Source organism: Periplaneta americana, chromosome 7 (assembly GCF_040183065.1).
Source record: "Periplaneta americana isolate PAMFEO1 chromosome 7, P.americana_PAMFEO1_priV1, whole genome shotgun sequence".
Classification (NCBI taxonomy): domain Eukaryota; kingdom Metazoa; phylum Arthropoda; class Insecta; order Blattodea; family Blattidae; genus Periplaneta; species Periplaneta americana.
This window is the reverse complement of record NC_091123.1, coordinates 162,663,180-162,690,027: the sequence shown is the minus strand read 5'-3', so window position 1 is coordinate 162,690,027 and position 26,848 is coordinate 162,663,180. Positions and strand designations below refer to the sequence as shown.

The window sequence follows — 26,848 nt, the reverse complement described above, 5'->3', positions numbered from 1 at the left end:
TAGCAAGTCTATATCATTCTGACGTATCTTCCTCTCCGTTTCGGCGAGCGGTAAACACAGTCTCCCGCTCCGAAGGAGCGCGCGCGCTCGTTGGGGGCTGTTTGTGCAGGTATGACCTAAAGAAACAAACCCCACACCTCAAGGACAAAGATTCCTCCGAGAACTAAACAGCATTATCCATGACGATACTTACCTTTTATCCAAAAATCACTGAAACCTTTGGAGGGTCTGTCAAACACGAAGGATTTAATCAAAATCGATCTGTTCTATGGATTCTGTCCGATCGAGGTAGAGGAGAAAGGTAGGGAGAAAACTTATTTTTGTTACCTTTAGAGAAGTTTCGGAAGATTACGAGAATTTGACTGGAAAGCCTTGCTTCTAAAATAGTCTATTCATTCGCCGTAAGCAAGGTCGATTATCTAGGCCACATAGTATCACGAAACGGTGTGTCACCCGACCCGAAGAAGGTGGAAGCCATTAAAGACTATCCCAGACCTAAAACACCTCGGCACATTAGGTCCTTTTTAGGACTGCCGGATATTACTGGCGACATATTTACAACTTTGTGTGATAGCCAAACCATTCACGATTTTAACAAAAAAGGATGTGAAGTTTGAATTGACAGATGAGCAACACCAGGCGAGACGCTTCGTGCGGCATACGGTGGACTATTTGCAAGAATTAGGTAGACAAAAATTATTTTTCTTATTTTTAAAAATTGAACATGTTTTCAGTTAGAATTATACAGGGATATCATTTTATTTTTACTAACATTTTTAATATTAACTTGCCTATACCTCTGGATCAACGCCGTTTGCTACCCCGTTCCACGACTGAAGTTCGATGATACTGACGTAATATACAAACAAATCACTTTACTAGTTATAGGAGGGAAGAAAAGTAGTTCATACATTCACGTAAACTAAGAAATATTGCGCTTTTGAGTTTGGTCATTTTCATTAGGTTTTTGTTTAATCAAAATAAGGTACAGTATTAACAATGTGTGTTTTTACTCACGAACTGAGCTTTCCATGCGGACGTATTCATTATGCAGTGTATATTATACTGTCTACAGCACATTAGCGTACACTATAGAAAATGAAGTTAAATTGAAAAATAATCATAACATGGATATTTAAACACATTTTTGAAAATGGTGGCCGTTCATTTCGATACAGGCTTCAGTTCTTTTGTGCATATTATCGCACTATAGACCATTGTACGTAATCCCAATTACCAATTTCGTCCTTCGTACGAGTAACTCACGTTGAAATAATTCTGTACCTACTCTATATAAGGGTACCTTAGGTACTGTAAATTCAATCTTCACTTCTACCCGATCCGAAAAGATAAAATTACTCAGACATACTATCTACTGTCCGTCCAAGTGGTTATGTCGTAGGGTCGTAGAAAGGGAGGAAATCACGTGACAGTTAATTACTTAACAAGGCCCTTTTATTTAAGTTTTTCTAAACAGTTGTATAATATTACGTAGACGTCCAATTCCCAACACAAATTAATGTTCTGAGAAAAGAGCTAAGACAGCCCAGCCACTAGCTGGCGAATGAAAGCTGGTTGGGGAAACCGGGATACGACGTATGCAAATGTACGACAGTACCTTTGCGAAAATGATTCAATATTGAAAGCTCTTTCGTCACTGGAAAACGCGAACATATTATTAGAATGTACTGTTTACTATGACCATAAGGCTACTATGACTGTATATGGAAGTTGGCCGCATTTCCCGAGACCTCAATCGCCGGTCCAATTCTCCCCAAAGGTGCTCAATGGGATTGAGATCAGGACTGTGTGCAGGCCAGTCCAACCGGTGAACATTATTGTCTGCATACCACTGCATAGTAGCCGCCGAAACATGCGGCCAACTTCCATTGTCCAACTGAGTGCCATGTTGCAAGACGAATGGCGACGCATTCCAGTGGATATCCTACACAAACTAGTGGAGAGCATGCCTGACAGGGTGGCTGCTGTTATAGCAACAAGAGGTGGTACCACGAGGTTCTAAAGGGGCAAAAACAGTGCCCAATTACTTTTTGGTAGATAGTGTATTACACCTTAAAATATGAAGCTGTAAAATTACATCATATTTAGGCTGCAGCTTTTTATGCTGGCTTATAGTTTAAAAATCAGCAGATCTATCTCGTACAAGTCTAATTGATACAGGGAATAATGTTTAAGAATAAAATAATAATACATTTTCAGTATTTATTTTTTAATAAATCATACAGAATAGTTTGTTGATCACTTCACTGGTTCGTCCGAGTGTGTTATTAATTACAACATCAAAAGTGCGATAGATGGATATATATTACACCAATGAATTACAAGGCATAATGGCAAAGAATTTTAAATTTTGGCGAGAACTCAAGCACTGGCCATGATTATGAGATCTTCATTACAAAAAAAAAAACGATGCCAAAATACATTGTGTTTATACTTGGTTAGAATTACCAATAAAATGATCAATGTGCGACTACGGTCAAGTGCAGGTGCTCGGTAGAACAGTTCTGGTAGATCAGTGATACAAGAACTTAGGAAAATGCTTTGTACTGTACAGATTTGTTTCACGTTGATACCGAATCATTTTGTTGGTGCTGTTACGAACATTATTTAATTCTTCTGATAGGCACAGTATAACAATCACTCACAACACGTTTTGTGTGATCACGGCGTTCATTCCACTTTCATGGCTTGGCGATCGGGGATCTGGACTTCGTACACCGGCTTTCCTCCTTCGCACACCCAGATGGAACCGTTGCTGCCTTTCTTGATCATGTGCATCATTCCCTTGGCCACATTTTCAGGTCTGTTAACAAAATAGTAACAAAATGAAATAACTGAAGTGACAAATTTGTAAATTTAAGAGAAATAATCATATGTAATAACACAAAAGGCTTGTATTGCGTCGATGCAGTATATTCACGAGCTCCTCCAAGAGCGAGAGAATTTATTTGTCTAAACGAAATAAAAATTTATCATAATATTCAATAAGGTTATTTCGCAAACAGAATAATAGGTAAATAAAACTTACTTACTTACTGGCTTCATTGCCGCCCTCACATAAGCCTTTGGTCCCTATCCTGAGCAAGATTAATTCAGTCTCTATCATCATATCCCACCTCCCTCAAATCCATTTAATATTATCTTCCCATCTACGTCTCAGCCTCCCCAAAGGTCTTTTTCCCTCCGACCTCCCAACTAACACTCTATATGCATTTCTGGATTCGCCCATACGTGCTACATGCCCTGTCCATCTCAAACGTCTGGATTTAATGTTCCTAATTATGTCAGGTGAAGAATACAATGCATGCAGTTCTGTGTTGTGTAACTTTCTCCATTCTCCTGTAACTTCATCCCTCTTAGCCCCAAATATTTTCCTAAGCACCTTATTCTCAAATACCCTTAACCTATGTTCCTCTCTCAAAGTGAGAGTCCAAGTTTCACAACCATAAAGAACAACCGGTAATATTACTGTTTTATAAATTCTAACTTTCACATATTTTTACAACAGACTGCATGATAAATGCTTCTCAGCCGAATAATAACACGCATTTCCCTCATTTATTTTGTGCTTAATTTCCTTCCGAGTATCATTTATATTTGTTACTGTTGCTCCCAGGTATTTGAATTCTTCCACCTCTTCAAAGGATAAATTTCCAATTTTGATATTTCCATTTCGTACAATATTCTCGTCACGAGACATAATCATATACTTTGTCTTTTGGGGATTTACTTCCAAACCTATTTCTTTACTTGCTTCAAGTAAAATTCCCGTATTTTCCCTAATCCTTTGTGGATTTTCTCCTAACATATTCACTTCATCCGCATAGACAAGCAGCTGATGTAACCCGTTCAATTCCGAACCCTCTCTGTTATCCTGGACTTTCCTAATGGCATACTCTAGAGCAAAGTTAAAAAGTAAAGGTGATAGTGCATCTCCTTGCTTTAGCCCACAGTGAATTGGAAACGCATCTGACAGAAACTGACTATACGAACTCTGCTGTACGTTTCACTGAGACACATTTTAATTAGTCGAATTAGTTTCTTGGGAATATCAAATTCAATAAGAATATCATATAAAACTTCTCTCTTAACCGAATCATATGCCTTTTTGAAATCTATGAATAACTGATGGACTGTACCTTTGTACTCCTATTTTTTCTCCATTATCAAAATAGGTAAATAATTCATAAAATAAAATAACATGTATTTACTTGCATTCTAATATATATCACTTGCACTCGTAAAAAAAGGATGAAATATATATTTCTACGCTAGTATGTTTGCAGCTGCATTGTGCAATGCCTCTTCCGCTCTACATTCGTGAACGTGGAAAGATAAAATGTATGCATTATACTTACAAATAAGACCAAAGCCATCTAAGTATTACTTAATGTAACTAAATATTTGACAGAAAAAACTGAATAAATACAATATTATTTTTACTGTGAACGCAGTAAAAATCAAAATAAATGGAAATTCAATTGAATAAACACTTAAATAGGTCATTATTAAAAGGCTCTAACTCAATTTTGACGGCATGGGTATTTTAATGGATTTCTTAATTTTTCTGAAATTAATAGACGATTAAACAAATCAATTATATATTATTTTCAGTGGTTTTCATAAAACAACCATAGTTCAACTTTTTTAATGAATTGTCCAGTCAGGACGATGGCAGTTTTACAAATATACCATTCATAGCATCTTGAAACATCTATTCATACAATTTTAAACTGTAGTAGATTGGCAGTACTGCTACCTACGTACGCGGTAAAAGCCATCTCAGAAAAAAAAATACTTAGGCACGTGAATTGTATTACTTATGGAGTCATCTTTAGGTGCAGAAGTAACCCCATGGAAGAAACGTAATCAACGAAAGGAGAAGAAACAAGATATTATAATAAAGAAAAAGAAGATTTCATACTTGAAGTGTCAATAACACCTTTGCCAGGATGTTTTCCGTTTCTCCTGAAAATGTATGTTTATGGACTATAATCTTTCATTTGTATAGCTCTAGGTAGATTAGATAACGTACAACAATATAAATCAGTACATTACAATAAAAACTATTTCTACCAATCGATATTCTTTTGACGTTCATATTTTACATTACACAATAATGGTCACAAATAATTATGTCCTCACAAACAACATAAACTATACCAGCTACATCCGGCAGTAGATGTCACTGCGTGTGTGCATTTTTCACTATGATTCATTATCTAGAATACGCATTGTTCAATGTCAACTTATAGGAAGAAAAAAAAATAATATACGCAAGGAAAATAAAAAAATTAAGTCTTAAATGTGATTAATCATTATTAAATAATTTTGGTCTACAGTTAAACTACAAGAGCATAAGCATACTAAATAAGTCATATACAAGGGTCCATCTATGCTTATCTATTTAGGAACAATTAACTAAAAGTTATTTGTACACATTTTTAATCAATGTTCAATGTTTTCGAACTTGTATATACAATGCCTATATGAATACTACTGTCCGTTACTCAGGAGAAGACGAGCGGAAAGAATGTGACCTTCTTGACTATCGCTGTTGATTATTATAAACATCGCTCAGATAAGCAGGTTATTACTAGTGCAGGAAACATGAGTAACAAAGCGTATGGAAATTAAAGCTACTGTTCTCCAACCAAGAGATCAACCGTGAAAGGAATGTGCTTACTATTGCGTCATCTATTGGAGCGAAGTAGCTAGATAATATTATCGTTATAACGTCAGTTTAAAAACCATGCGCTCTCCTGCATATGTTATTTCCTATATGGAGGGATTAAAAGACCAGGAGATTAACAGTGATCTAATTTTGTAAGTAGGGTAGTATAAATATGTGTGTAACAATGTTATTGTTTGTGCTGTGAGAGCGAGCCAATGGAGATACGAGTATCCACGTGTGTAACCTGACATCAACATTCATTCATAGCATTATCCTGCTCCGTTTCATTCCGCAAAGACTTTCTCGTGGTTGGAGCACAGCAAGTTGAACAGGAGACCTAATGTTTCCGCTTACTGCAGTACAAATATTGCACCTGTTGTCGTACGTTATCTGTTCACAACCCTTCCTCCTCAGTCCGCTCTCGTCTTCTCCTAAGTCACCGACAGTAAATTGATTAATGTATTCACTGGCATAGTTTCTGAAGATGACTCAGTGAGTCGAAAACGTTCAACATTCTTTATATAGATATACGATAGAAACATTTACAAGTTTTCTACTCTGAAGTTTCTCTACCTGATATTTCTCTAATATTCGGGCGGTTGTGAGTGAGATGGTCTGAAACGGATAAACCAAATACGACTTCAGTATCAGTATAAGAAATGTTAGTCGATAACGAAAGTTCTTAAACATGAAACAATTATTCACCTACTTCTGCATTGCGCCGTTGTTGGTAACTGCAATTGAAGAGTCCACTGCAAGAATGATGGATTCATTTGGAATACATTTTGCAGGAGAAGCAATTGAAAGTATGAAAGTCTTAGCGCTCAAAGCTTAACTGTGATTTTCCGATCATTACTGGACAATGACTATCAGTGTTAATGCCATATAACTCTGTATGTACATTCTATATGTCTTAAGCTATGCATTGACAGTCTTGGTTCATTTTCGACAAGAAAGTGATATCCATCATTCTTGCAGTGGACTCTTCAATTCTATTTTGCTTTCTTTCTTTAGAAAAAGTGAAGGTAAAGACTAAAATATAGTAGTAGTAATAATAATAATAATAATAATAATAATAATAATAATAATAATAATAATAATAATAATAAGTAATAAAATTTAAAATTCAATGTGTATTAGTTCACCCAAGCTAATATTTTGCCTAGGTTTTGATAATCACCAGAGAGGCGACAATGATAAGAATTGAAATTGATGGGTACGAAGTAAAATCAGTTTGTAAAACAGGTTCATCGTTGTTCATTCAATTAACGTTTCGCCACAGGGACGCAAGCTCGATTAGCGACATTTTCTGCAAGCGATAGACCCTAGAGAGGTTTTGTCTTCCTATTTCGGTTTTATCTGTTGTTTTCATACATTTGTTCCAGAGCCTTCAAGTGTGCAGTAGTCTATGTGATATATTGTGTGTGTGGGAGTGGAGCGATGCCGTCCATCCATCCAGTGGCGGAAGGGACTAGTTGATACATTCTGTAGCGCAAAATAAAGTAACAAAATATCTCTCTTCGTACTGTGTAGTTCCGTCACTGAGCTTGTCTTTCAAGAAACTGAGTTCCGGTAGCCTGTACAATAACAAGGTTTTGAAAGGAATCCTGAAAATTTACAACCCTCCTATAATCTCCACTCTCATTTGAATGGACTTGGTTTTATTGCTAGCGAGACAAGATAAACCTTACCAGGTATAGTAATAATAATAAGTAATAAAATTTAAAATTCATTGTCTATTAGTTCACCCAAGCTAATATTTTGCCTAGGTTGGGTCCTAGTTTTTCAAAAACTGCATTGATAATCACCAGAGAGGCGACAATGATAAGAATTGAAACTGATGGGTACGAAGTAAAATCAGTTTGTAAAACAGGTTCATCGTTGTTCATTCAATTAACGTTTCGCCACAGGGACGCAAGCTCGATTAGCGACATTTTCTGCAAGCGATAGACCCTAGAGAGGTTTTGTCTTCCTATTTCGGTTTTATCTGTTGTTTTCATACATTTGTTCCAGAGCCTTCAAGTGTGCAGTAGTCTATGTGATATATTGTGTGTGTGGGAGTGGAGCGATGCCGTCCATCCATCCAGTGGCGGAAGGGACTAGTTGATACATTCTGTAGCGCAAAATAAAATAACAAAATATCTCTCTTCTTACTGTGTAGTTCCGTCACTGAGCTTGTCTTTCAAGAAACTGAGTTGCGGCTGCCTGTACAATAATAAGGTTTTGAAAGGAATCCTGAAAATTTACAACCCTCCTATAATCTCCACCCTCATTTGAAGGGACTTGGTTTTATTGCTAGTGAGACAAGATAAACCTTACCAGGTATAGTAATAATAATAAGTAATAAAATTTAAAATTCAGTGTCTATTAGTTCACCCAAGGTAATATTGTCCGTAGGTTGGGTCCTAGTTTTTCAAAAGACTGCATTGATAATCCCCAGAGAGACGACAATGGTAAGAATTGAAACTGATGGGTACGAAGTAAAATCAGTTTGTAAAACAGGTTCATCGTTGTTCATTCAATTAACGTTTCGCCACAGGGACGCAAGCTCGATTAGCGACATTTTCTGCAAGCGATAGACCCTAGAGAGGTTTTGTCTTCCTATTTCGGTTTTATCTGTTGTTTTCATACATTTGTTCCAGAGCCTTCAAGTGTGCAGTAGTCTATGTGATATATTGTGTGTGTGGGAGTGGAGCGATGCCGTCCATCCATCCAGTGGCGGAAGGGACTAGTTGATACATTCTGTAGCGCAAAATAAAATAACAAAATATCTCTCTTCTTACTGTGTAGTTCCGTCACTGAGCTTGTCTTTCAAGAAACTGAGTTGCGGCTGCCTGTACAATAATAAGGTTTTGAAAGGAATCCTGAAAATTTACAACCCTCCTATAATCTCCACCCTCATTTGAAGGGACTTGGTTTTATTGCTAGTGAGACAAGATAAACCTTACCAGGTATAGTAATAATAATAAGTAATAAAATTTAAAATTCAGTGTCTATTAGTTCACCCAAGGTAATATTGTCCGTAGGTTGGGTCCTAGTTTTTCAAAAGACTGCATTGATAATCCCCAGAGAGACGACAATGGTAAGAATTGAAACTGATGGGTACGAAGTAAAATCAGTTTGTAAAACAGGTTCATCGTTGTTCATTCAATTAACGTTTCGCCACAGGGACGCAAGCTCGATTAGCGACATTTTCTGCAAGCGATAGACCCTAGAGAGGTTTTGTCTTCCTATTTCGGTTTTATCTGTTGTTTTCATACATTTGTTGCAGAGCCTTCATTCTGTCAAGTGTGCAGTAGTCTATGTGGTATATTAGAAGCGTTAAATAAAGACTGAGAATTGCAATTAGCCTGAATTTTCAACTGACAGATTATCTTATAAATATTTAAACAATTTTGTGCGAGATCGTGCGTATTTGCTTGCTTTCCGCACAAAACCAATACGCGGTAAGTGTGAAATACCACATTCAGTATTCCCAACGTAACACACATAACAATTTCCCTATTCTTACCGCTTAAGCGTCATATTCATTTTACTGCTTTAGGCTTTTAACATATTATTTTTAAAGACGTTCAGTATAGTAATAATTATAAATTGGAAACTTGCCACTGCAATTTCACTTAAATTGCACTGTTAATTATTGTTTTTAAATATTTGCAAAAATTAAGTAAACTCTACAACACCACAAAAGTTACTGCATTTGTAATGCAAGTAACATTAAGGAAGCCGTGAAAAAATCAACAAGATTCCAGACTCATCATAGACTGGGGGGGGGAGACAGACGTATATCACGGCCTGCGGGAGTATAGTAAACACAGAAAATATTTTATAGGAACAATGTTGAAGATAGATATATTTGTTTTCCAAAGTTGCCGTCATTGAACAGAAACCACGATGGAGATTTCATTGCAACTAATTAGAAATTCGTCTTTCAGGTATGTAATAAACGATCTTCGCACAAAATAATGTACGATACACGAGCGGTATGTTTGTTTTCATGTTCTCGGAAATTAAAAAAGCTCAACTACGTTTCGCTTTTTCAATCTTTTCCTCGAACATGAAAACGTCAACATACCGTTCTTGTAACGCATATTACTATTATTTAACATAGATTACCAGATATGTTAACTTCTGGACTCCTATATAATGTGGTTAATTCCATTTCTGATAAATGGGGACGCCTATGAAGAAGGTTTCATTACTCCCGATGATAGGATGAGAGAAGTGGACGATGGCTAAAAAAATTGAGTTTTGACTTCTGAGAAATGAACCGTAAATTCTGCTTTGGGCTCTTATTCAGGGATAACGTTAATAATTTATGTACCCTACCGTGAACCTACGACTTGCGATTCCCATCTCGACTTCCTTTCTGAAGGAAATCATACTGAGGATCATATCACTATAGACCGGATTTTAAAGGGATTTCCTTTTTTAATTCAACATGAACTTACTTACTTACAAATGACTTTTAGGGAACCCGAAGGTTCATTGCCGCCCTCACATAAGCCCGCCAGCGGTCCCTATCCTGTGCAAGATTAATCCAGTCTCTATCATCATATCCCACCTCCCTCAAATCCATTTTAATATTATCCTCCCATCTACGTCTCGGCCTCCCTAAAGGTCTTTTTCCCTCCGGTCTCCCAACTAACACTCTATATGCAAATTCAACATGAAACATGAAATAATTAATTACGATGTTCAAAAGTATCTTCCACCGACCAAATTATGTGGTTTTGACTTCCCATTTTTTAGTCCATATTCCCTTTTCCCCCTTTTTTAAAAACATCTCTTATTTTGGTCCTTTTCTGACAGAATATCGCAAACATTTAGACAATTTTACTATATATTTTTTCCTACAGGCCTATAACTTCTTGAGCAAGCGAAAATAAATATCGTTCTTCTTCTGATTCCAGATATTGAAAAACTAATAAAGTGTGCTGATTTAGAGTTCAGGATAAAAAGAAAATTTTCACCTCTGGTTTCAGCTGATGTTGAGCGGTCATTTTCTGTTTATAAAGACATTCTGCATTAAAACATGCGGAATCATATTGAAACATATTGAAATGTTGAATGTGATCAAATACAACATTTTCCTTATGTTATGAAGCGATAAATATAAGCTTGTGTGTGCTATGTTTATCCATGAATGTGCTGAAGTGTGTTTTCAATTAAAATAGCACCCTTTTGAGGGAGTAATATAGTCACTATCTCAAATACAACGCTTTCCTTATGTTGTAATGAAATAAATGTAATATTGTGTACGTGCCATATATATATCCATGAATATGCTGAAGTGTGTTTTGGAGAGTAATATACTTTTTCAAGTCCTTTTTTTTTTTTTTTTTTTTTTTGGCTATAACTTTCTCTTTTTTTTTGTCCGTTTTTACTATCAAATACAACGCTTTCCTAATATGATGAAATAGATGTAAGATTGTGTAAGTGCCATGCATATCCATGAATATGCTGAAGTGTGTTTTGGAGAGTAATATACTTTTTCAAGTCCTTTTTTTTTTTGGCTATAACTTTCTCTTTTTTTGTCCGTTTTTACTATCAAATACAACGCTTTCCTAATGTGATGAAATAGATGTAAGATTGTGTAAGTGCCATGCATATCCATGAATATGCTGAAGTGTGTTTTGGAGAGTAATATACTTTTTCAAGTCCTTTTTTTTTTTGGCTATAACTTTCTCTTTTTTTGTCCGTTTTTACTATCAAATACAACGCTTTCCTAATGTGATGAAATAGATGTAAGATTGTGTAAGTGCCATGCATATCCATGAATATGCTGAAGTGTGTTTTGGAGAGTAATATAGTCCTTTTTCAAGTCTTTTTTTTTTTTTTTTGGCTATAACTTTCTCTTTTTTTGTCCTTTGATAAAAAATTTTCCCTTTAAAATCCGGTCTCTACTTATCACCATTAAAAATCCATTGTCTTTCGCCGGTTTCAACTAGGGGACTTTGGAACCCACTTCTTTCTCACGGTGACCACTGGATCTCTAAGGAGAAACAGACGTAGTGTAACTTATATCCACGTTTACACATTACTCTAGAACTTTGGTAATACAATATTAGAGCATGCAAGCCTGATTAGTAGGTTCACAGAAACTTCTACTCTGACTCTTTCAATAAATCTCAGTACCGCACGTAGGCGAGTAATAATGGGAAACCTACTTATTGGCATACTGCAACATACGACTTTTCATTGTCATCATCGCGTGAATAATCATGCTACATTTATTTTTATACTTAGGCATGAGTTATATTATGGGGGGCTTTAGGGCATTCATACCATTCCATCCCCGGGGAACGCCGATTCCCTCCACAAAGAGGGTAAAGCCCTATTCCCTCCAAATTTTTTGTTGTTTGAATTCAATGTAGTCCGATTCCCTCCATGCCTTAACCAGACACACAATTTTCCGTCAAACTTTACACAGATTTCGGACTGTCAAGGATATAACTGAAATAACCAATCCATACCCTTGTTGTGTTTAAAAATCACGTTAATTGATCAAGTAGATTTATTGATTTCGGACTGTCAAGGATATAACTGAAATAACCAATCCATACCCTTGTTGTGTTTAAAAATCACGTTAATTGATCAAGTAGATTTATTGATTTCGGACTGTCAAGGATATAACTGAAATAACCAATCCATACCCTTGTTGTGTTTAAAAATCACGATAATTAATCAAGTAGATTTATTGATTTCGGACTGTCAAGGATATAACTGAAATAACCAATCCATACCCTTGTGTTTAAAAATCGCGTTAATTGATCAAGTAGATTTATTGATTTCGGACTGTCAAGGATATAACTGAAATAACCAATCCATACCCTTGTTGTGTTTAAAAATCACGATAATTGATCAAGTAGATTTATTGATTTCGGACTGTCAAGGATATAACTGAAATAACCAATCCATACCCTTGTTGTGTTTAAAAATCACGTTAATTGATCAAGTAGATTTATTGATTTCGGACTGTCAAGGATATAACTGAAATAACCAATCCATACCCTTGTTGTGTTTAAAAATCACGTTGATTGATCAAGTCGATTTATTGATTTCGGACTGTCAAGGATATAACTGAAATAACCAATCCATACCCTTGTTGTGTTTAAAAATCACGTTAATTGATCAAGTAGATTTATTGATTTCGGACTGTCAAGGATATCACTGAAATAACCAATCCATACCCTTGTTGTGTTTAAAAATCACGTTAATTGATCAAGTAGATTTATTGATTTCGGACTGTCAAGGATATAACTGAAATAACCAATCCATACCCTTGTTGTGTTTAAAAATCACGTTAATTGATCAAGTAGATTTATTGATTTCGGACTGTCAAGGATATAACTGAAATAACCAATCCATACCCTTTGTTGTGTTTAAAAATCACGTTAATTGATCAAGTAGATTTATTGATTTCGGACTGTCAAGGATATAACTGAAATAACTAATCCATACCCTTGTTGTGTTTAAAAATCGCGTTAATTGATCAAGTAGATTTATTGATTTCGGACTGTCAAGGATATAACTGAAATAACCAATCCATACCCTTTGTTGTGTTTAAAAATCACGTTAATTGATCAAGTAGATTTATTGATTTCGGACTGTCAAGGATATAACTGATATAACCAATCCATACCCTTTGTTGTGTTTAAAAATCACGTTAATTGATCAAGTAGATTTATTGATTTCGGACTGTCAAGGATATAACTGAAATAACTAATCCATACCCTTGTTGTGTTTAAAAATCGCGTTAATTGATCAAGTAGATTTATTGATTTCGGACTGTCAAGGATATAACTGAAATAACCAATCCATACTCTTGATGTGTTTAATCTTCTACATAATAGCTTTGGGAACGGCTTTGTAGGACATGGCATTGCAATATTAAATAAGATTGATCTGTCCGTTGTTCAATTTCATTCTTTAAATAGTTCATTTTTTGTTTATAAGACTTTTTAGTTGTACCTGGATGGATAATGGCAGAATTTATTTTAATTTTGGTAGGTCTATGTGTCTGTATTTTGCATAAAACATCTAAAAAACTGTTAAATTTTGCGTGGAAACTATCACTATTTGTGTGTACAAAGAAAGTGAAAATATTGATGCAAGTAGTCGAAAACACTGCTATGAACCAATATTTTCTACAATTTTCTTAGTTAATTCTAGATGAATACATATGATGTTTTTAGATTCAATAACAGATGGACTGCTTTCATGGACATTGGTGTACTTTGAGCATTCCGCAACGATATATAACCAAAAACAGATAGATCATGGCACCCAGCCAGCCAGACTTTATGGGAGGGAATTGGAGTAGCTCCTTCAGCAGATCCTTTTTGACGCGGAGGGAATCGGTAGGCCTATATTTACAATTACTGCTTCGGAGGGAATCGGGAAGAAAAATTAACCGCGGAAGGGAGTCGGTAGCCACCCTCCATCCCGGATAGTACAATGACCCCATCTGAGCGGCCTGCGCTCGAAGACAGTTTATAGTCCGTGCCCTCCCCTGAAAGGGAATTACACTGCTCCGTCGATATACGAGAAAGCCAATGTTTCTACCTATGTACTTAGATATAACACGCGGAACAAGTCCCCTGCAATCGGCAAGCATCATGGTTAGACCTAGATACAGCATGAAAATTCAGAAATATTATGGACAATAAAAAAAATAGATAATAAGGGAACAGGCATTTAAAAGTTGTTAATTCATTTTAAAAAAGTTAATCTGATACAACGTTAATACAAATTAATTTTATTTCCTAGACTATATCTATCTATAAAATAAAATAAGTAAATAAGCAAACAAGCATCTAAAGAAACGATTACATAAATAATGAAAAAAAAGAAATAACAAATACATAAATGAATAAATAAATAAATATAAATAAAAAATCAAAATAAATAAGTGAATAAATAAATATATAAAAATAAATAAAATAAACAAATAAATAAATAAAATAAATATAAAGAAATAATAAAAATAAATAAATATTATTTTTAACTCTCCAGCAATATTCTTATATTTCTGCCGTTTTCAAGTAGTTGAATAATATTTACATTGTGAGAAACATTCAAACGTGAACGTGTTTGTGACATGATTAATCCATTACCGGTATGCGGGGTCTTGGATTCTAGTCCACAACAGACCACGTTGTACTGCTTTTCTGCTTTCTTTAAACTAAAACGCATTCTACTAAATCGGCGGAGCAGTGTAATAGATAAATAAGTTATATTTAAGTTAAAGTTCGATATTTATTTTCTGCAACAAATGGAACCAGTTATGTACGGTAACTCAACACTTCATTAATTTTCCTAGCTGTATGCTCTTGGCGGCTCATACGGTACGGAGGTGTTAAAAGAAAAGAGATTTTCTTACAAGGCAATTATATCGACGTCGGGGTTAGTATATTTTTGACTGATTCCAATCTACTCAGAATTTTTTCTTAATCACCCAAAATTGGTTCTACATCAACGTAATTGTTTGCGAATCCAATTAAAATTGCTTCAGATTCTATCCATAATTGCTTTTGAATTCATCCCAAATTGCTTCCAACTCCATCCAGAATTGCTTCTGAACCATATAAAATTGCTTCCAAATCCACCCATAATTGCTTGCGAATCCAACTGAAATTGCTTCAGATTCTATCCATAATTGTTTTTTAATTAATCCAGAATTGCTTCCGACTCTATCCAGAATTGCTTCTGAACCATATAAAATTGCTTCCAAATCCACCCAGATTTTCTTGCGAATCCAACTGAAATTGCTTCAGATTCTATCCATAATTGCTTTTGAATTCATCCAGAATTGCTTCCGACTCCATCCAGAATTGCTTCCAAATTCATCCATAATTGCTTGCGAATCCAACTGAAATTGCTTCAGATTCTATCCATAATTGCTTTCGAATTCATCCAGAATTGCTTCCGACTCCATCTAGAATTGCTTCTGAACCATATAAAATTGCTTTCAAATCCACCAAGAATTGCTTGAGAATCCAACTGAAATTGCTTCAGATTCTATCCATAATTGGTTTTGAATTCATCCACAATTGCTTCCGACTTCATCCAGAATTGCTTCTGAACTATATAAAATTGCATTCAAATCCACCCAGAATTGCTTACGAATCCAACTGAAATTGCTTCAGGTTTTATCCATATTTGCTTTTGAATTCATCAAGAATTGCTTCCGACTCCATCCAGAGTTGCTTCTGAACCATATAAAATTGCTTCCAAATCCACCAAGAATTGCTTGAGAATCCAACTGAAATTGCTTCAGATTCTATCCATAATTGGTTTTGAATTCATCCACAATTGCTTCCGACTTCATCCAGAATTGCTTCTGAACTATATAAAATTGCATTCCAGAATTGCTTACGAATCCAACTGAAATTGCTTCAGATTTTATCCATATTTGCTTTTGAATTCATCAAGAATTGCTTCCGACTCCATCCAGAATTGCTTCTGAACCATATAAAATTGCTTTCAAATCCACCAAGAATTGCTTGAGAATCCAACTGAAATTGCTTCAGATTCTATCCATAATTGGTTTTGAATTCATCCACAATTGCTTCCGACTTCATCCAGAATTGCTTCTGAACTATATAAAATTGCATTCCAGAATTGCTTACGAATCCAACTGAAATTGCTTCAGATTTTATCCATATTTGCTTTTGAATTCATCAAGAATTGCTTCCGACTCCATCCAGAATTGCTTCTGAAACATATAAAATTGCTTCCAAATCCACCTAGAATTACTTGCGAATCCAACTGAAATTGCTCCAAACCCCACTTAGGATTGCTTGCGAATCCAACCGAATTAATCACCACTCCATCTAGACAATTTCTACGGACATGGAAAACTTACTGTTGCTTGGGGAGGGAATCCAGTTCCCTGCCGCACTCATCGCCCCAGTCTCCCATGCTGGTATGCTGGCGGTGATGGGCCTCGGAGATGAGCGGGGTGTCGGTCACTCCCGGGCACATGGCGATCACCCTAACGCCAGTACGGTCGAAGTGGTACGGCAGCTGGAACGATAAGTTATTATTGTTGGCTAGAAATTTACGGTCATATTATAACATATACAAAGGATAGTCACACAATGTTACGAACAAGAGATAACAATTTAATTCTAAATTTCGTAATTTAACTTTAAATTTAACGAATACAATAGAATTCATCTTTGAGTCTTGCGTACTACTTTTAACACTTTATTACATAAGATTAATAAATAGGCAAATTACTAGTGTTATATACACTGCCGAGCAAAAAAAAAAAAAAAAAAAAAAAAAAAAAAAAAAAAAAAAAAAAAAAAAAAAACGCAACACTTGAATAAATGTGAAATATCAAACCATAATACAAATTATAACATTACTGTGCGCTTCTATGGACCTGTTTGTGTTAGGCAAGTGTTAATTTATGTTTTGGGAAGCTAAGTACTGCCCGTGCCTCACTTCCTGAGCTGTTTCTTTGCGAGGCGAGAGGCAGAGGGGGGAGTAGGAGGTGCTAGTACCGCATGTGCCTACTACCCTAGTTCAACACATCGGCCTTTTCAGGATTTCTTTCGTCAGCTACGGAGCAAGATCAGCCATGGACAAGCGAATGTATAGGCTATCCCCTCACAAAACAGATTATGTCCTCATCAATTCCTGTAACTAAACACTAATACCAGTGGTAGACTACAGTCTCTACTTGAGATTATCGACCTAATCGCGATTATGGTTGTCATGTGTACACATCCGTAAACTCTTTCTACAATTGCAATGTTTCTCAAACCTTTTCCACCGCGAGACCCCTTTTAATCTAAAGTGTAATTGCGGAATCCTTGTAATATTTGATTAGTATTTAATAATTAACAGACAAGTGAAAGCTAGTATCTCAATAATTCTGTTCAGTGGGGCGAATGTATTTGCTTTCTAAGCCTGCATCTGGTACTACTGCATTTTACTGTACTTTTGCATTTTGTCTTTTCGATATTTTGTTTTAGTGAACACAAACGCAGAGAATCCAGTGATGAAAGTGATAAGTATTATGGGTATTTTCCGTTTCAGATGTTCATTAAACATATTATTACGCATATTCTTGGATTATCATTATTATTATTATTATTATTATTATTATTATTATTATTATTATTATTATTATTATTATTATTATCGGTAGTTTCATGTTATTATTGATTCATATTTTCGTAACATTTATATATTTTTATAGTATCCACTAAGTATAAAATAGCCACCGGAGCAGCCCAGTCGGCTAAGGTGCTTGCCTATCGATCCTGAGTTGCGCTCGAGCTCGGGTTCGATTCCCGCTTGGGCTGATTATCTGGTTGGATTTTTCCCCCGAGGTTTTCCCCAACCGTAAGGCGAATGTCAGGTAATCTTTAGCGAAACCCCGACCTCATCTCGCCAAATACTATTTCGCTATCATCAATCCCATCGGTGCAAAATAACCTAGTAGTTGATTTATTTTTTTTATTTTAGTAAGTTATTTTACGACGCTTTATCAACAGCTTAGGTTATTTAGCGTCTGTATGAGATGACGGTGATAATGCCGGTGAAATAAGTCCGGGGTCCAGCACCGAAAGTTACCTAGCATTTGCTCATATTGGGTTGAGGGAAAACCCCGGAAAAAACCTCAACCAGGTAACTTGCCCCGACCGGGAATCGAACCCGGGACACCTTGTTTCGCGGCCAGACGTGCTAACCGTTACTCCACAGGTGTGGACCCTAGTAGTTTATACAATGTCGTTAAATAACCTAGTAAAAAAGTATAAAATAAAATTTAAAATCACATACGGCTCACGGAACCCCGGAACATACTTTGAGAAATGCTGCTCTATGGTAGTTCAGCAGTTGTCCAGACTCAACGAAGAATGGCCTAGTGTGTACATACATTTAAGGAAATCGCCATCAGAGATATAACCACGACTAGTGTCTCCAGTATTATAAACAGTAAAGACCCCTGCAATTGCATAGGATAATGTTTTCAGCACATGTAATATGCTGCCGTGCCGCCACGCTGCAGCTGACGTGCCGCTCCGAGCAGACCTAAGAGGCGTGGTTATAAGCACTAGGGAGCTCTCGGTTCAGGACGTGAGACACGGGCAGTATACCCATTGGGTGATTTGTGACACCCTCTTTGTCATTTCTTGTCCCTCACTCTATATTTATTGCTGTGCCATTAAAATTTACAACCCTAAACACAAGCAGCTAAAACGAAGTTACAACACTATTGTTTTCTTTTTTGTGTATATTGGAATTCTGTGATATTGAATTCAGTTTTAAACAACATGTTAAAAGAGTTAAGATGCCGTTAAGCCCCATTAACTCCGCTAGAGCAGTAGCGTTGGTAGAGGATGATTGCAGCGTACGTTATGTGGCTCATGTGTAGCATACATGGCTCCGTAGCTCTTGAAGAGTATCTGAAGCAAGGTGACGGACATTCCTTCCTAAAATGGCCCACAGATGATCAATAGGGTTAAGATCCGGACTGCGTGAGTTGGATCCATACTTCATTGAGGTACTGCAGGGCATATCGCACCACACGTGAACGTGTATTGTCCTGCAAAGGAATTAAATTGTCACCAATAAATGATGCAAAAGGAAAAACATGTTGCCAAAGGATTTCTTCAATGTAGAGATGGACAGTACGAGGCCCACTCTCCATAAAGACAAGGTTCGTTTGTGCAATCAAACTGATGCTGCCCACACCATCACTGAAACGTCATGAAATGCTGAAAAGTTGGATGGAGAATACCTTTCTCCAGTCCTCCACACTTTCTCTCTTCCATTTGGGGATCTGAGGAAGAATCGGGACTCATCTGAGAACAAAACTGTTCCCCAATGTTCGCCAGCCCATTTCTGATGTTCCTTTACAAACTGTAAGCGAGCTTGACGATGTTGTCTTGTAAGTTCTGGGCCAATAACAGGTCTTTTGGAGATCAGGCCAGCATCATGTAACCTCCTCCTCACAGTCCACTCACTGACATTTACACCTCGCACTTATTCTAGTCGATTTCTGGCTTCGACCGCAGTGGTGTGGTGGTTACGCAGCACTTGAAGGAACAAGAACTAGTCATCTATTGCAATAAGTTGACCTTTTCGTACCATATTCCTGTCCTCGGGAATATGAACGAAGTTCTCTGTACCTTTGCACTGTACGTGAAACCGTCGACGGAGTTTTATGCAACATAACGTAAGCTGCGGTCATACTCTACCAACGCGACTGATCTGGCGGCGTTAATAAGGCTTAACGGCATCTTAACTCTCTTAAATGTTGTTTAAAACTGAGTTCAATATTACAGAATTCCATTGTACACAAAAAAGAAAACAATAGTGTTGTAACTTTGTTTTAAGGGGAGTTGGTCATTATCGCATGCAAAATAATGGTAAAAATAGCCTATCTTCTAGCAGTCATAAATATAATAGTCTACTATTTATCAGTGGTCTTTCATTTTTGTTAGCTATGTGTGTATACATATTAAGCTATAAAATGAAAAAGAATGGTGACTCTAGAGTAAATCTGTATCCTTAAATTAATTTTTTTAATTAAGCACAATTTTTTTTTATAAATTCACTACATGTCTGTGATTAGGTACACTCTATTCACTTATTATAGCACATACTGAATTGAAAATTTGACCACTTACTGCTAATAGATACTAAAACATACCCTACTAAAATTATTCATATATCTGTAATATTATGGGCATAGGGCTTATAGTAATCATCACCGTCAATAAATTAAAAAAAAAAATTGAAGATTAGTATAAGCCCTATGCCCATAACACTACAGATTTTTTAATAATTTTAGTAGGGTATGTTTTAGTATCTATTAGCAGTAAGTGGCCAAAATTTTAATTCAGTGTGTGCTATGATAAGTGAATAGAGTGTACCTAATCACAGGTATGTAGTGAAGTTATATAAGACATATGTTTAAATTCAAAAATTAATTTAAGGATAAGATTTAAACTAGATTAACCATTCTTTTTTCATTTTAAAATTTAATGTGTATACATATATCACTAAAAAAATGAAATAGCTGTGATAAATAGTATTACATTTATGACTGCTTGAAGATAGGCTATTTTTACCATTACTTTGCATGCGATAACGTCCAATTCCCCTTAACTGCGTGTGTTTAGGGTTGTAAATTTTAATGTCACAGCAATAAATATAGAGTAAGGAACAGGAAGTGGCAGAGCTGGTGTCACAAGTGGCCCAATGGGTATACTTTCCTTTCCAAAACATGAATTAACACTTGCCTAACACAAACAGACTCATAGAAGCACACAGTAATGTTATAATTTGTATTATGGTTTGATATTTCAAATTTATTCAAGTGTTGCGGTTTTTTTTTTTTTTTTTTTGCTCGGCAGTGTATTTAAGCACGTGGGTACCGAAATGTTAGTGTAGTGACTTTTGTTGAGGAGAATGGTCCAGGAATGGAGTAAGCGCGCGTAGCAATTGCAGTCCATTGCTTGACCTTGATCGTCAGTCCGTAATGCGCTGACAATACCAGTAAATGCTAGGAATCAATGAAAACTTACACCGAAGGAGCGAGTGATTCCGACGACCGCATGCTTCGTGCCCACGTACACGGGGCATCCAGCCATGGGCGCCAGTCCCAAGATGGAGGCGATGTTGACTACTACGCCACCCTTGCCTCCCTTGTCCTTTCCCATGTACTGGAATCCGAGGAGGGTGCCCCTCACAACAGCGTTCTGCAATAGCAAACAAATGTCTTCACTTCTACCTACGTGATTTCAAATAGTCATGTTAATGACAATATGTCAACTGTATGATTATACAGGGTGATTTAGGAGAAACAGTAAATATTTTATAGATTATAGTATGTACTATTCTGAGTAAAAACGTTCATGATTATATGAGCCGTTCAGAGCAGAAGTGATGTAAGTCAAAAATGGTAATGAGGGTTAAAGTAAACATTCTGTAAAATACAGCACAAAGTAGCAGTTAACATTGAATTTATTTAAAATATTAGTGGTCAGTGAATAGCACGGAGGATATATTAATTGCTACTTTGTGCTGTATTTTACAGAATTTTTACTTTAAACCTCATTACCTAATTTTGACTTACGCCACTTCTGCTCTGAACGACTCATATGATAGGGTGCTTTCCCAATGTCATGTATAGTCCTCTAGGACAGATCTTGCTGTATACCATTTAAATATTACCAATTTCACAGACACTATACAGGGTGATTCATGAAGAACAGTAAATATTTTGGAGGATAGTATTATGGACTATTATCATTAAGAACGTTCATGATTATATTATGGGATGCTTTCAGACTGTCGTGGATAATCCTTTCGGACTGGTTTGCTGTATACCATTTAAATTCCACCAATTCCACAGACGCTATACAAGGTAATTCAGGAGGAAAAGTAAATATTTTAGAGGGTACTAGTATGGACTATTCTCAGTAAAAACGTTAATGATTATGTGATAGGTTACTTTCCGACTGTCATGGACAATCTTCTCGGACTGGTCTTGCTGTATACCATTTAAATATCACCAATTCCACAGACGCTATACAGGGTGATTCAGGAAGAACAGTAAATAATTTAGAGAATCATTCATTCATTGTTTTCTGCCCAAGGGCAGGTCTTTAACTGCAAACACAGTATTCTCTAATCTTTCCTATTTTCTGTCTTCCTCTTAGATCCGCATAATTATTATCCTTATATCTTAATGTCGTCTATCATCTGATATCTTCTGCTCTGAACTCTTTCCCGTTCACCATTCATTCCAGTACATCCTTCAGTAGGCAGTTCCCTCTCAGCCAGTGACTAACCAATTCCTTTTCCTCTTCCTGATCAATTTCAGCATTATTCTTTCTTCACCCACTCTTTCCAACACAGCTTCCTTTCTCATTCTGTCTGTCCATTTCACACGCTCCATTCTTCTCCATATCCACAGTTCAAATGTTTTTATTCGTTTCCCTTTACTTCGTCGTGATGTCCACGTTTCTGCCCCATACGATGCCACACTTCATACAAAGCACTTCACTAGTTTCTTCCTTTGTTCTTTTTCCAGAATTAAGGGCGATGTCATCTTCTATGTTTTACAAACTTTAATCTTTGTCATCCTCGATAACAACTGATTTTTAAACAGTGGAAGATTAGCGTAATAAGCCCGATTAATATTAAATAACCTCTATACAAAAAAAAAAAAAAGTGATTCTTTTCTTCACAAAATTGGTAAAATACATAGTAAGGGAAAAAGTTAAAGGTGATCTGAATGGATTCTGAACGACTATTACACTCTTACTACGTCATACTACTTTTGACCAATAAAACGGTACGAAAGGACGTATTTCAACCAATCATGGCTGCTTATCGCACAATTTTATCGCGTCCCTAGCATTTGTTTAATTTTATCGCGTCCCTAGCATTTGTATCTTTGTTTGCCAACATTTGAAACTGCGCTGGTCTGGACGTCAAAAATATATATAAAATTACAAACCACTCCAGTCGATGCACAGCAGTTTCAAATATGACTCGCATTGGCATTCAAGAACAAGAATTAATAAAAATCACTGATCATACCTATGCATCTTCTGAAATCCGATTTACAAATAAATGAAGAGCACCATTCGGAAATCCTGAATAAGTTGAATACACCATGTAGGCCTAAATCAACGAGTTCCACTTCTATTACGCACACGTCCAATATAACATCAATTGAACCACCAACCACATTCAAATTTGAAAATTGTACATTCAATAATTATTCCTTTTAAAATTGTTCATTCGGAAATTCTGAATAAGTTGAATACACCATGTAGGCCTAAATCAACGAGTTCCACTTCTATTACGCACACGTCCAATATAACATCAATTGAACCACCAACCACATTCAAATTTGAAAATTGTACATTCAATAATTATTCCTTTTAAAATTATTCATGTTTATTTTTTATGTCATCGTCGTTAATTAAAACTTTTCTAACACTTGTGTATATTAGTTAGGTTATGTTATAGCTTCTGCTCTGAGAGGATAAAAAGAACTTCTGCTATATGATATGGATAGTCACGTATCAGAGATTGTTTAATATTAAGATTTATTGAATAGCGATCATTACAGTGTCTGTATAAAGACACTACTGCCATCTAGCATGCATCTAGCGTAATATTTGTAATGTTGAGATGGTACAATAATACATTTGAAGACAGTTGTATTTTCGTAAGTCAATTAATATTTTATTGTATTGGAGTACTTCGTTACTTCTAATCTTTATATACTTTCTTCTAATCGTGTAATAGTCAATTAAATCCCACTCGAGTTTTGATTTTCTCTAGATAAATCAAAACGTCTAGTGAGATTACTGTTGAAAAAATGCCTCGGTAGGGTCAAATAGAAGTTTTGATATCGTCTGGACACAGTGTATGTCAAACTCAGAATCGTGGCCTTCAAACATCAAAGCCGTCCTTAACATTGACCTACACTAAGTCTGCAAAGATAAACACGAAGCTATTAGTATATTATGGAAGCTCAGACAACAGATTGTATTTGTATATTTCATCAAACAGCACAGCAGTAAGCCTGTTGACTCAACATCAAGACAAATGTTTACATAATTGCTCTCACCACATGGTGGGAGCCGGCTCTTACAAAGCTTGATATTAAAAGTAAAAAAAGAACATAATGTATTGCAAACCTCCAGTGTACTATCAACAGCGCTCGAAGATAACTTAAGTGGCTTAATAACTTACGTCATAGACCCTGACCTTCATAGGATCACGTCTTACAATTGAACAAACAACGACTAATGTCAACACGACACAAAACTACGAAAACTAGGGCGCCGTCTGCCTTGATAATAGCTGGCAGTGCTCAGTATAAATCACTGTTAAGATTAACATTTCAAAAACAGGCTACAGAGTTCATTCATTGGGTAGATGTGCATAAACATGATACAAAGTATGCTATTGTACAGTAACGCCGGGACTTTTTCACTGGTGACCTCGACTGTTTCGAATGTGGAAGGGAGTCTGTACGGGCTATTCCATATTAAATCGATCAGTAAAAAGCCTCGCTTTTTTATACTCTAATTTTTCCCCTATTTATACAAAGTGCTGAGAAGAGTGCATTTTCAAAAATATACAGTTACATCATTTTATTTTTACTTGCATTTTTATTGTACCTGCATTTCTGAATGTACTTCACTCCCACCCCTTCACTAATGTCCTTGCTCCAGTCAGACACACAAACTTACGGCTGCTGTTGCATTCGAAGTCTTCAAGCAGTGTATAGTGTGTTTCAGAAATATGGTTGCGTTTTCTATAGAAGAAAGAACCTATGTTAATAATATCGTACTAAAAAATTATATTCAAGAAACGATAAATTCAATTTCACAGAATATGCTTCAAAATGTTTTTAATAATATGCGTAAAGAATTGAAGCCTGCATTGTTTTTTTTAGTGGGTTATTTTACGACGCTTTATCAACATCTTTGGTTATTTAGCATCTGAATGAGACGAAGGTGATAATGCCGGTGAAATGAGTGCGGGGTCCAGCACCGAAAGTTACCCAGCATTTGCTCTTATTGGGTTGAGGGAAAACCCCGGAAAAAACCTCAACCAGGTAACTTGCCCCGACCGGAAATCGAACCCGGGCCACCTGGTTTCGTGGCCAGACGCGCTGACCGTTACTTCACAGGTGTGGACGCCTGCATTGTAATGAACGGCAACCATTTTCAGCAACTTGTTTAAAAAAAATTCAGATTAGCTTATTTTGAATTGAGGTGGCTAGAAGCAAAGGAATGCTAGTGACATTTGTAATAACATGAGTTAAGTGCATCCAGTGTAAGCTAAAGTATCTAAAATTTTAGTGGCAACGGGATATTTTAATCGCATCACATATGAAAATTTAAATAAAAATTTCACCGATTTTACGAAAGCTTAAATATTTAAACCCCATTTTCTCAAAAGAAACTTAAGTGCACTTACAGCCCTTTACTTATGACCCCCTCAATTTAAGTGTACTCTCTATATTGTATGTTAACATCAATAATTAATATGCTAAATAAAGTAGACATTACATAACGAACATAGCCGCCTGAAAAGTTGAGTTTTTGAAAAAAAAAAAATGTTACTACTCTACTGTATTTTGATAAATTCCGTAAAAGTGGTGATCAAACTGAAAATCGTAATATCGTATTTCCCTACAACATAAATGGATACACTACTTTTCTCTCCTCCTATACCTAGTAAAATGATTTGTTTACATATTACACTAGTAACATCAAACTCCTGTAATGGAAGGGGGCAACAGTGTTTCCGAGTATAGCCAGGTTAATGTTAAAAATGTTGATAAAAATAAAGTGATGTCCCTGTACTATCGAAAGTCAAACGGTTTTCGTCTTGTTGAGCAACAAATTTAGCTTATTTTATAAAAACAAGCCTTTTTCAGCGCTCAGAACTCTGGAACCATTTACTGCAGAAATTTGAACGAGAGCTTATTTTGAAGCTGATATTTGGTAGGTTATGTTAAGAAGTAATTCTTATTTTTATTGTACACACAGAGACAGATAATCTGATTTTACTTACTTTTAGGCTTTTTGCCAATTTGTAAAAATGTAAAAAAATATTGAGGAAAAAACCTTGTATTATTAAGAGGGATTCGGCATTGTTTGCTTGGTGGTATGGCAATAAGTTTCGAGGGTATTAAATAGATTATTTTCACACGCCTGGACTTGAACGGCGCAGTACCGCACGCACTGGCCGAGAGCTGAAGATAAGCCAGCGTTGGGCGTCATTTTACTCCAGTATTTTTTAAAACTTGTGATAAAGCTAGCCCAGCTATGCGTTACTAGACGAAACATCACGTGTTTGTCTCCTGGCCTTGCTTGTCTCGGCTAGATCCCGTCTCACTGTCAGCTGGTTAGTTCACGCGCGTACTATTTATTTTATTTATTTGATATTTTCAATACTTTCTTATCAACATACCATCAGTAAAAAATATGTGTTTATTTGTACTTTCAATGCGGAATCTAACTATATATTTTTAAAATATTTTTTCGGTGTCAAAGCCGTCTTAATGAGGAAAAATCTAAATTTCTCCATTTCCATGAAAAGTAAAAAAATCTGTTTATATGTCAATATAAACTTTAATTTCTCAGC

At 36.0% G+C, this 26,848-nt stretch overlaps 1 protein-coding gene across 1 annotated transcript in view; it reads right to left on the bottom strand.

Annotated features, from left to right (window-relative positions):
- Window positions 1-2,209: 2,209 nt before the first annotated feature.
- Window positions 2,210-26,848, bottom strand: part of LOC138703662 (15-hydroxyprostaglandin dehydrogenase [NAD(+)]-like) — a 45,587-nt gene continuing 20,948 nt past the window's right edge. The window contains exons 5-7 of the mRNA XM_069831725.1: window positions 21,250-21,423; window positions 16,566-16,726; window positions 2,210-2,824 (exon numbers count right to left, since the gene is read on the bottom strand). Coding sequence (XP_069687826.1) covers window positions 2,692-2,824; window positions 16,566-16,726; window positions 21,250-21,423 — 468 coding nt within the window. The 3' untranslated portion in view covers window positions 2,210-2,691. The remainder of the gene's footprint in view (window positions 2,825-16,565; window positions 16,727-21,249; window positions 21,424-26,848) is intronic.